Here is a 12,583-nt window from a genome sequence, read left to right on the forward strand (position 1 = left end):
AAGACACTGGACACTATTGGTATTGTCAAAGACCAGTCTTCTCTCTTGGTGTATCTCAACAAAGGCATAAATAACAAACCTGTGAAAATTTGAGCTCAATTGGTCGTCGAGATAATGACGAAAAAAAACCTTGTCACATGAAGTTGTGTGCTTTCAGATGCTTGATTTCGAGAACTCAAAATTCTAAAATTCAAATTCGTGGAAAATTACTTCTTTCTCAAAAACTATGTTCACAGGGAACCGCTTCTCACAACGTTTTACACTAGCAACAGCTCCCCATTACTTGTTACCAATGAAGGTTTATGCTAATAATTATTTTGAGTAATTACCAATAGTGTCCACTGCCTTTAAGATCTAGCAGAATGCTACCTCGAACTTGTAACCGATTAACCTCTGGGACGTGGTTTTCATTGCAGTTCCGGCGGCTTCGTCCACGGTTGTTATTATCGTGTCAGTCGTTGCAGTTATCCTGGTCTTACTCGTTATAATCCTAGTTATTATACTCCTCAAGAAGCACAGATCCAGGAAAAGAAACCAAACAAATAATGGACATGTAGAGATGGCGCCCAGGGTAGGTTTAGCTCATGAGTTCACTCAGGAAAGCTCTATTAAAGAAAGAGGCTAGGGCCCAATTTCATAGAGCTGCTAAGCACAAAAATTTGCTTAGCATGAAATTTTTGCCTCGATAAAAACAGGATTACCATACAAATTTTCACGTGATTTTCAGGATAAGCAAACGACAGCTGATTACCAGTAACAAGCAATATACAGCAACTGACTGAAAATTTGGTTTGTAATCATGTTTTTATCATGGAAGAAATTTCATGCTAAGCAAATTTTTGTGCTTAGCAGCTCTATGAAATTGGGCCCTGAACAAAACATCCTTTAGGCCTGGCAACACACCTGTAATTCCTTTTACACTTAATTCACTCGGCCGGTGTGACAAGATATTCTGTCCCCCATAGATCCTTTCACAGGTACCCATTTACTCCTAGGTGGAGAGAAACATTTATAGTTGAGTGTCTTGCTCAGGGACACAAGTGTTATGACCGGTACTCAAACACACACTCTGCTGAACAGAAACAACAGAGCTCGAGTTAAATCCTCTTATCCGCTCGGCCACACACCCTACAATGGGAGACTTTTGGGACGCTTGGTGGCAGCAGACTTGCCAGGTAAAATCCATTGTTCTCGGTCATGTGTGCACGCTCAGAACTACGTAAACAATGGAAATTACCTGGTAAGTCTGCTGCCACCTAGAGTCCCAAAAGTCTCCCATTCAATCTAAATACACCAACTGTTCAACTAAATAGTGAATTATCTTTTCCTTGGTTCTCCAGTCTAGACTTGAACCCACACTCTGCTGAACAGAATCACCAGAGCTTGAGTTCGGTGCTCTTATCCACTTGGCCACGACACCTTACAATTCAATTCAAATACGAGAGTTAACTTAATACCGAACTATTTATCCTTGCTACTCCAGTCTAGACTCGAACCCACACTCTGCTGGAACGTTTTGTTACGTAATTGCATGAATCCCTTTTGCAGAAACACCAAAGCTTGAGTTTGATGCTCTTATCCGTTCGGCCACGACACCATGCGATTCAATTCAAAAACACCAACTAAATAGTGAATTATCTTTTCCTTGGTTCTCCAGTCTAGATCAAACGATTACATTGGCGTCAGGGATGACAATAGGTGGTCCGGCTTGACAGGTTCTCTCTTGAAGGCTGAAAACTTTGAGCCGACCGGGAAGGAGTTTCCGAGGGAGCTGCTCCACGTGATGGGAGAGCTTGGAGCAGGCTCGTTTGCCAACGTACACAAAGCTGAAGCTGATGGTATCATAAAGAAGGGAATTATGACGACTGTTGCTGTCAAGATGTTAAAGAGTAAGTCAGTATTGACGATGTGACCTCTGATGTCACTCAAAAACAATAACATTTTTCGCGCGCATACCGCCGGGCAAAACCTTTGTGTTTTGGCAGCCAGCTAGAAAGTGTATGCAATCTTTCCATGACTACGTGTTTATTTGCCCGGCGAAACATGACGTATACAGTGTTTGGTCAACAGAGGGCGGTTTGAATGTAAACAGGGGTCACATCGTCTATAGGAAACAAGCTTACTACACTTAAAGAGCCTATAAAGGATGATCTCAATATGTCAACTATTACCTTTTTATGGCCAAATACACATCGCAGATACCGGTTAATAACCATTTTACTCTCAAAATTTGCATTTAGTAATAAATAACTTGAGTCAAAAATGCACCCGGCCGCGCAGCTTTTTCAGCCGAGAGTCAAAAACGGCTTATCTATTATTATGACCCTGGATGCCAGTTACGATCTTCCCCTATTGGTTTTGAACACAGTTCTCCAGCTTTGGCATTTCCACACCAAATAGCCGCCACTGACGTCACGATTCCTTTGTCGCGCCGGTTTGTTTGACTTCACATTTTTCAGAAATTTGGCTTGGAGTGTTCTGGAGAAATACCCATTTTTACCATGTTTAATGTGAGGTAAGAGACTCGTTACATTTTTATGTTTCCTGGATAGACTGCGGCTGTTAGAAAACTAATATCTATATATTTGAGATCATCCTTTATTGGCTGTTTAAACCTAATTGTGTGCCTCCTACATGTTTTTATGTTTTGTTCATTTTATTAATTTTATTAATTTTTTACTTTAGCCTCAGCGACTGAGACAGACAAGAGTGATTTTAATAAAGAGAGAAATATGTATCTGAATCTGGGATCTCATCCGAATGTTGTGAAAATGCTAGGATTCTGCACTGAACAGGGTGAGTTCAACCTTCTCTTCTTTTCTTCAAAACATAATTATATTTATAATGTATAGATGCAAGTCATGGACACTAGCCAGTCGTCGAGAGAAGAGACTGGACGGCTGCTATACAAGAATGCTTCGTTGTGTTAAGCAGATTCATTGGGAGAGGCATGTCACAAACCTGGAACTCTACGGTGAATTACCAAGAGTTGGCACTAATTATATGGCAAGAAGGCTGAGATTAGCAGGTCACTGTATCAGACGTGCTTAGCTGGCAGGGGGCAAGCTTGTGCTATATGGGCCTCTACTCAGGGCCACTGTTCCTGTGGACACCTTGTGCCAGGACCCTGGTCTGCGTTGCCGGGGGGAGCTGCGTACAGCAATGAAGGACCAGTGTGTTTGGAGGGTCATCATCCGATGCTCCGCATCAACTGAATGAATAATGTATACATTTACCTACCCAGAACTCAACATTTTTGCACAGCACTCAGAGCAAAAATACATTGTGTTGCCCAGCACAGATTTATAAATGAATAAATAGTAATAACTCCTATATAGTGCATTTTACAATAACGGTATCAATGCACTTACATTACTGCCCTGGTCATAGGGCCATAAACACCCCCTTTTTTAATGTTTCCCAGCTTCCTTGGGAGTATAAAACCTGGGCAACAGTTTATATCTCTCCAAAGGCTTTTTCATTCACAATATCAACCTATACCCTCGCAGCTAACCATTTATACCTCTGGGTGACGAGAAGTATAGTAAAGTATCTTGCTCAAGAACACAAGTGTCACAGCCGGGATATTTGAACCCACACTCTGGTGACTTAGCACCATAACTAGAATTTGATGTTCTTGTTCCCCTCGGCCATGACACTCTACAAGGAGTAGAGTATTTCCCTTAGCATAAATAAAAATATTGATTGGCTTCAACACTGGTCACTTGAACACGGACAAAAAGTAAACTGTTTGTTTGGTCTATTTTCTTGTCACTGGTATCCTCAGAACCCTATTTCCTTATCATGGAGTACCTACCCAATGGTAACCTGCAGTCCTACCTGAGACACATACGTACAGGTTCCAAGGAGCAATATGGCAACATCAAGGAGGAGAAAAGAAACTTTCTACTTCCGGATGAAATCTTATCCTTTGCCAACATGGTCGCCAACGGGATGGAATTCCTCTCCTCGAAATCGGTAGGTAGTCTACATAGGGTGTGTTCGATTATCTTCCCTGGGTCGACCCCGGTCTGTCCCCCGGTACGTTCAAATAGCTGGCTCGGTCAGCCCCAAGTACCCTGCTTGTGGAGTGGGTCACTTTGGGGCTGGCGCCAGGTGCATGACGTCACCATGATAGGGTGAATGACTGTCAATTAGCTCTTGTCAGGGGCTCACCCGAGTAAGCACCACAGGGTCGCCCCAGGGAAGCTAATCGAACGCACTCTAGTAATATGGTGATTGTCATTTAACAAAAACCACACAGATCTTTTTACTTTTATGAGAGACCGCCTAACATCACAAGGCCGGATGGCCACTTCAAGATGAGGGCTTAATTTAACTGATTTAGGCTACCGGCTAAGTTCAACTGTACAGAGGCATGTTGTCACTTACTCCTAGGTTTGGAACAGGAATTTACCCCCTGCCCAGTCTGTAAGGATGTAGGCATGGGTATCATCCACTAGGAGCCCTGGCTGGTAGAGCACTTCCTTCCTTACTTTTACCTAGCAATTATGGTGAAGTGCCTTGCTCAAGGGCACTTATAAGTGTCATGCGCGATACTCAAACACTGTTGTACATGTCCTTTGGTTACAGCCACCTTTATGGGATGCAATTGACCTTAAACTTTCACAGGTTTATTATTTCATGTTTAAGTTGGGGCACTTAAAAGTGCAGATACTAGTCTTTGACAATTATCAATGGTGTCCAAGTGCTCAAAGAAAATATTTTTGTTGTGTTCTGTGTTTTCTTTCACTGTTTTTGTGATTTCTTTCAATGTTTTCTGTGTTTTCTTTCCCCGTGTTCTGCGTTTTCTTTCGCTGTTTTCTGTGTTTTCTTTCAGTGTTTTCTGTGTTTTCTTTCAGTGTTTTCTGTGTTTTCTTTCAGTGTTGTCTGTGTTTTCTTTCAGTATTGTCTGTGTTTTCTTTCAGTGTTGTCTGTGTTTTCTTTCAGTGTTGTCTGGGTTTTCTTTCAGTGTTGTCTGTGTTTTCTTTCAGTGTTGTCTGTGTTTTCTTTCAGTGTTGTCTGTGTTTTCTTTCAGTGTTGTCTGTGTTTTCTTTCAGTGTTGTCTGCGTTTTCTTTCAGTGTTTTCTGTGTTTTCTTGCAGTGTTGTCTGTGTTTTCTTTCAGTGTTGTCTGCGTTTTCTTTCAGTGTTGTCTGCGTTTTCTTTCAGTGTTTTCTTTCAGTGTTGTCTGTGTTTTCTTTCACTGTTTTCTGTGTGTTCTTTCACTGTTTTCTGTGTTTTCTTTCAGTGTTGTCTGTGTTTTGTTTCAGTGTTGTCTGTGTTTTGTTTCAGTGTTGTCTGTGTTTTCTTTCAGTGTTTTCTGTGTTTTCTTACCATTTTCTGTGATTTGTTTTCAGTGTATTCACCGTGACCTTGCCACACGAAATATTCTACTTGGAGAGGATCTTGTCGCCAAGGTGTCTGATTTCGGACTCGCTCGAGATATCCAAGATGAACAGCAATACGAGATGAAATCAAAGGGTCGGGTACCAGTGCGTTGGATGGCCCCGGAATCGTTACACGACAACATCTATACTTCAAAGAGTGACGTGTGGGGTTATGCTGTGCTCATGTGGGAACTAGTTACGCTAGGTATAGTGTGTATTTTTACTCTACACTTCACTTATGGCTTAAAAAAAAAAACATACTCTGATTTTGAGCGATATGTCCACAGTTAAAGCGTTAAACACTGTAGAAAAAGTGTTTGTTTGGTGAAGGGTTGCTTGTTTGTTTGTTTCTTTGCATGGCTGTTGTTGCTACTGCTGTTGCTTTGGCTGCTGTTGCTGTTGCTGCTGTTGTCGTGACTGTTGTTGCTACTGCTGTTGTTGCTGTTGCTGCTGTTGTAGTGGCTGCAGCTGTTTGTACTGCTGTTGCTGTTCCTGTTGCTGTTGCTGTTGCTGTTGCTGCTGTTGTTGTTGTTGTTGCTGTTGCTGTTGCTGTTGCTGTTGATGTTGCTGTTGCTGTTGCTGTTGCTGTTGCTGTTGCTGTTGCTGTTGCTGTTCCTGTTGCTGCTGCTGTTGCTGCTGCTGTTGTTGTTGCTGTTGCTGCTGTTGCTGGTTGCCGTTGCTAGCTGTTTGTGCTGCTGTTGCGCTGTTGCTTTTGCTGTTTCTACTTTTGTTGTTGCTGTTGCTGTTGCTGGTGTTGCCTTTGCTGCAGCTGTTTGAGCTTCTGTTGCACTGTTGCTGTTGCTGTTTCTACTGTTGTTGTTGCTGCTGTTGCTGGTGTTGTCGTTGCTGCAGCTGTTTGTGCTGCTGTTGCCCTGTTGCTGTTGCTGCTGCTACTTTTGTTGTTGCTGTTGCTACTGTTGCACTGTTGCTGTTGCTGTTTCTACTTTTGTGCTGCTGTTGCTGTTGCTGGTGTTGCCGTTGCTGCAGCTGTTTGTGCTGCTGTTGCGCAGTTGCTGTTGCTGCTGCTACTTTTGTTGTTGCTGTTGTTGTTGCTGCTGCTGCTGCTGTTGCTGCTGCTGCTGCTGGTGTTGCTGTTGCTGCAGCTGTTTGTGCTGCTGTTGCGCTGTTGCTGTTGCTGTTCCTGTTGCTGTTGCTGTTGCTGCTGTTCCTGTTGCTGCAGCTGTTTGAGCTATTTTTGGTTGCTGTTCCTGCTTCTACTTTTGTTGTTGTTGTTGCTATTACTGTTGCTGTTGTTGCTGATGTTGTCGTGGCTGCAGCTGTTTGTACTGCTGTTGCTGCTGCTGCTGCTACTGTTGTAGTTGTAGGCCAAACTCAGTCCTTGATTGACCTCTGTGGGGCGCTGTTTGAGGTTGTTATGTAATACAGCAAGGTTAAATTAGCAAACTCAAAGTGTTCATTTAACATTTCACTCTAAAAGTGCATCTCAATTATCATTTAATATAGTACAAAATTGTGAGCATAATCTGCCAACACTAAATTATATACAAAACATACCTTGTCACTCAAACAATCTTTTTCTTCTTTTTTGTCTTCCCAGGTTCACATCCCTACCCAGGTATGTCATCTCGTGAGGTCATGGAAAAGATCAAGGTTGGCTACAGGCTTCCCAAACCAGAGCACTGCAGTGATGAAATGTAAGCGTCAAAGTTCAAGAGCTAATATCCCAACCCCCCCCCCCCCCAAATAAAAATACACAAATGAATCTTTTGATGTATTAAATGGCCCACCCAAGTTGTACCGCTTGCCCCGCCCTCAATCCCTAATGAAAATGTGAATGAATACAATTGAAGCCTTGAGATCATTATCCAGCATTCTTCTAAAAAACAAGCAGATACTGTTTGAAACGCCAAGACGACATCAGTTCTTTTCAGAACCAACGTCGGGCCCCTCCAAAAAGAGATTTATACAAATAAAGCGCATTTCAGTGCCCAGGTAATTGGGCCGTTAATGTACCTTAAATCTTTCTCAACTCCCTGGGGAGTATACAGCCTCGGGCAACCCAAAGGCTTTCTTTCATACACATCCCTCACAGGTACCCAAGCATCCTGAACACAAGTGCCAAGACTTGGACCTGAACCCACCAGAACATAATTCAAGATGCTTTAAAATAAACCACTCAACCATGACACCCTAATAATTCAATCATGTTGTCAATATATCAGAATTGACGATTGGAAGTCATCATTTTCAGACTAATTTGAATCAAATACTACTTCAAAGAAATAATCAAGCATTTCAGTAATATTAACTACCAAAACTTTGACTAGATGAACAATTCTTTCTTCTTTTTTATCCTTTTCTAGCTTTGACTTAATGAAAGAATGCTGGAGTGAAAATCCGGACCAAAGACCAACCTTCACTGAGATATGCACGAAACTGGATCGCCTGATGGCTGACGCTAGTGTAAGTTTTATACATATTCATCAACCAATTTGCATATAATGTATTTTGCAAATAAAAGAAGTAATAATTATAATAATAATAATAATAATAATAATAATAATAATAATAATAATAATAATAATAATAATAATAATAATAATAATAATAATAATAATAATAATAATAATAATAATATCGAAGGCTTATGTAGCGCACGTATCTACCAAACAAGGTACTCAAGGCGCTGAGTATATACAAACTTTCAGAAAGATAGGTTATTGCAGAGATGAATTTTGAGACCCAATTAGTTAGCACCTTAAAGGGTTCACAAGGTGCTACGACGCATGCAGCAGTGGCAGCCAGGAACACTGGGGCGAACCCCTTCTCTTTTCGAAAAGTGCATTAGGTTCTTTTACATGCGTTACACAGCTTTACCAACAGCTTTACGTCCCATCCGAAGGACGAAGCAATAGACACAAGTGTCACGACTGGGGATTCGAACCCACACTCTGCTGATCAGAAACACCAGAGTTTGAGTTCGGTGCTCTTAACCACTCGCCCACGACTCTTCCATAGTGTCTTGTATGTCTTGGAAAATGTTGTATCCCTGATGTGATTTGGAATTTTACTCCAGAGTTCATTAGGTCCATAGAATTCTCAATCGGTAAAAGTGACAAGACTTTTCTTGGTATATTACTGATGGTCCTGTATAATACCTTTGTCATTTATGGAATTTGAGGCATTGCATGGTGAGGTATCAATATATATTTGGTTTGCGGTAACACCATGTGTGTATCTACTTGACAGGTATATATTGTTCTTTAGAGAACAGTCTTGCTTTGTATTTTTCTACCGCGGAGTAGATTTTTTCGGAATTTGGGAGATTTTTCAGTTCTGAAAAGAACTGTCCTGCTTATAAACTACTCCCTGGGCGGAAGGTAGAAAATCGGATGGGACTGCTACTTTAGCTTTCAGTTGATTGTTTTTAACTTCACTACTGCAGAGTGAGTTCTTAAAGACCCTGGACACTATTGGTAATTGTCAAACAACAATCTTCTCACTTGGTGTATCTCAGCATACAGTGTTTGCATAAAACAACAAACCTGTAAAAATTTGAGCTCAATTGGTCATCGAAGTTGCGAGATAATAATGAAAGAAAAAACACCTTGTCACACGAAGTTCTGTCCTTTCAGACATGTCAGATGCTTGATTTCGAGACCTCAAATTCTAAATCTGAAGTCTCGAAATCAAATTTGAGGAGAATCACTTCTTTCTCGAAAACTACGTCACTTTAGAGAGAGCCGTTGCTTACAATGTTCTATATACTATTAACCTCTCCCAACTACTCATTACCAAGTAAGGTTTTATGCTAATAATTATTTTGAGTAATTACCAATAGTGTCCACTGCCTTTAAGTCATCTTCACAATATTTTCAACATATTTGTTTGTGTATTTTACAGGGATACCTCATTATGTCTGATCTGAATAAAGATGACTACCTCTACCTAGAACCGAACCAGACTAAGACTAACACAGCGGATGATGTCTGATCCTGCTAGAACTTCCTGAATAACGATCATTCTACAAAGATACATTTTGGTACGATTGTTTGTCTATGTAGGGAATAAGCTTGGGCGATATCGATTTATTTTATTCACGATATATCGCCGACAATATATTGCGATATTCGATATAATCGCGATTAATTAAATTTGACATCATCAGTCTTCAAATGACCTGTTCTTCTGGTTTAACTCCAAACCTATGGGGTGCAAGATGTCTCAGCTAAGAAATACATCGTGATATTGCGATACTTAATCGATATTGCGATATATCGCGATATATCAATATTTCGATTAAAACCAAATCGATCCGATATCGAAATCATTTCCAAATTAGTATCGCGATATTCGATAATATCGTGATATCGCCCAAGCTTAGTAGGGAAAGCTCAATTAAAGACACTGCACACTATTGGTAATTGTCAAAGACCAGTCTTCTCACTTGTTGTATCTCAACATATGCTCAAAATAACGAACCTGTGAAAATTTGAACTCAACTGTTCGTCGAAGTTGCGAGATATTAATGTAAGAAAAAACACCCCTGTCACAACTGAGGTCTCTAAATTAAATTCGTGGAAAAATTAATCTTTCTCAAAAACTATGTTACTTCAGAGGGAGCTGTTTATTACATGGAGATAACAGGTGTTAGTTGCCAAAAGAAAAAGATGTTTTATTCTAGCCTCTTTCTCTAATTGGAGCTTTCCCGTAATGCAATTTTGTCCTCTGGGCCCTTTTATAGAGCTACTTAAAGGAAGGCATTGCCTTGGATCAGACGGAGTTGGTCTTTGTAAAGCATTTGTAACCGTTTGTTGTGAAATGCAAATGGTTATAATTTAAAAGTAGAATGTAATGATCCACACAAGTATCACTCGAAATTGTGTGGTTTTCCTTTTACCTCGTCGACTAACACTAACACGGTCGGCCATTTATGGGAGTCAAATTTTTGACTTCCATAAATGGCCGACTGTGTTAGTTTGCAAAGTAAGAGGAAAACCACCCAATTTTGTGGCAAATTTGTGTGGATCATTGTATTCTACTTTTAAAACATCTTTCTTACCATATACACTTTATAAGAAACAGTTACAAACGGTTTTCAAAGACTAACTCGACTGATCCAAGGCAATGTGTTCCTTTAAAGATAGGGTCGAGATTGTTTGTTTTCAACATATTGCTTATTTTATTGACAAAATTATAAAGAATGATACAAGAAAAGTCATGTAAGAAAGTTTCAGCTGAATTCAATGTCTACTTATGTTCTTACCCTATATCTTTTAACATCTGTTTTTATTTGAACAATGACTAAGACATAAAATGATAGGCCTTTTTATAACAATATTCATAAATGCCCAGACACTTTCCCTAAACCTATTGGTTAAGAGCGCGTCACGTGGGGGTGGTTAAATGACTGATAAAGACACGGCTAGGGCTGTTTAAGTTCGGCTGGCTTTGCGTGTTTGGCGGCAAGCTCATATACTAAATTTACTTACCCTGAACAAACCCAACACACACAAAAAATTTTTACAAAAGTTTGTGAAAATTTAACTTCGAAAACTCAAAAGAAACAGATTTGTCACAGATTGTCTATAATTATGAAATTTATGAATGGGAATAAAAGAGTAGTGACTCATTCTTAAACGGCCTTTTAAAACCTTGCCGTGTGGTGGCTGTGCGATAAGGCCCTTGCCAGTCACTCGACCATGACCCTGCCAGTTTTAAACAGCCGTCAAAAGAAACAGATTTGTCACAGATTGTCTATAATTATGAAATTTATGAATGGGAATAAAAGAGTAGTGACTCATTCTTAAACGGCCTTTTAAAACCTTGCCGTGTGGTGGCTGTGCGATAAGGCCCTTGCCAGTCACTCGACCATGACCCTGCCAGTTTTAAACAGCCGTTTAAGAACTTGTCACCACTCATACATTCCCTTAATTAGTAATTCCATTTGTCTTATGTATATACTTGCCTCAGTACTCATCAGGATTGAGTAGGTTAGACAATGTTGTATAGCTTAAAAGCTTTGAAAGAAACGTAATAATGTTTATAATAAACAAAGTTTTAAAATTAAGTTTCTGAGATTGGAACTATAGTTTTGTTGTTTTTCGTAAGGAAAATATTCTGGTGCTAAGGAGTAAAACTATTATTCGTGCAGAAAAGTTTACACACATTTTAAATTGTTTAGGTTATTTCAAAATAGTTTGTGGAATCTGAAATAATATTAATCCATGATTTAATCGCCACTTCTTTACCAGTTTTGTAACTCTTTTTATGGCCAGACGTCTTTTTATATTAATTATAAAAACTTTTTACAGTTAACACTACTTATATTTTGTAGCTATTTCTTACTCAATTATGTCCTTTTGAAATTATTATCTAAAGGTTTGCATTTGAATAATTTGTGAATATAATTTTGCATACTATTTCTCACTTATAATTCTAATGGTGTTTTTATAAGGATGTCTTTTGGTTTATTGAGTAACTAATATTGTGGAGAAACGCCAATAAATCCCCCAGGAGAGGTTGCTTAAAAATTGTATATACGGATTTTTGTTTGTGTTTATATGATAGTGGTTTGGAAGGGACACAATGACTTTAATATAATAATAATAATAATGGCTTATTTATAGCGATCGATCTGCCACTCAGTTACACTCAAGGTGCTTCAACATTCAGTATTTGCCGGAACGGTATTTTGGAGCTACATTTTAGTATAAGGCCTTTTCCTATACAATGCACCATGTAATGGTTTATAAAGGTCTGTGGTGCAGTTTACAGCCAATCAAACAAGGAACAATAATTCCTTTACATAGCACCATGTAAATGGTTTATAAGGTCTGTGGTGCAACATACAGCCAATCAAACCAGGAACACCAGGGGACCCCCTTAAAAAAAAAACCAGGACCTTCGGCTTTTTGTCCAATTTTGAAGGGCGTACGAAGCAATGGCCTAGTGTCTTGGACTTGTCGATGACTGGGACTCGAACCTACACTCTGCTGAACAGAAACACCAGGGCCCCAATTTCATAGATGTACGTGTATAAGCAAAAAAAGATAGCTAGGTAAACTATTCTTGGCTATTATAAGCAAGCATTATATGGTTGCAGTTTTTGCTAAGTTTGAGTGGTAGGGTGCTTTTATCTGGGGTGTGTTTTGACGGTGGTAACCAAAAACTGTTTCGATTGTTGGTCGTTGGTTCTGCTGTTCAGACCGACTGAACAATAACCGAGTTGTGA

At 39.8% G+C, this 12,583-nt stretch overlaps 1 protein-coding gene across 6 annotated transcripts in view; it reads left to right on the forward strand.

The window, feature by feature from the left end:
* LOC139951639 (uncharacterized) overlaps positions 1–11,865 on the forward strand; it is a 28,592-nt gene extending 16,727 nt beyond the window's left edge. For all 6 annotated transcript variants that reach the window (XM_071950608.1, XM_071950611.1, XM_071950612.1 and 3 more), the window contains 8 exons: positions 417–571; positions 1,658–1,889; positions 2,686–2,796; positions 3,788–3,978; positions 5,359–5,593; positions 6,947–7,043; positions 7,713–7,812; positions 9,253–11,865. In XM_071950608.1, coding sequence (XP_071806709.1) covers positions 417–571; positions 1,658–1,889; positions 2,686–2,796; positions 3,788–3,978; positions 5,359–5,593; positions 6,947–7,043; positions 7,713–7,812; positions 9,253–9,342 — 1,211 coding nt within the window. In that variant the 3' untranslated portion in view covers positions 9,343–11,865. The remainder of the gene's footprint in view (positions 1–416; positions 572–1,657; positions 1,890–2,685; positions 2,797–3,787; positions 3,979–5,358; positions 5,594–6,946; positions 7,044–7,712; positions 7,813–9,252) is intronic.
* Positions 11,866–12,583: the final 718 nt, after the last annotated feature.

This window comes from Asterias amurensis, chromosome 19 (assembly GCF_032118995.1).
Source record: "Asterias amurensis chromosome 19, ASM3211899v1".
Lineage (NCBI taxonomy): Eukaryota > Metazoa > Echinodermata > Asteroidea > Forcipulatida > Asteriidae > Asterias > Asterias amurensis.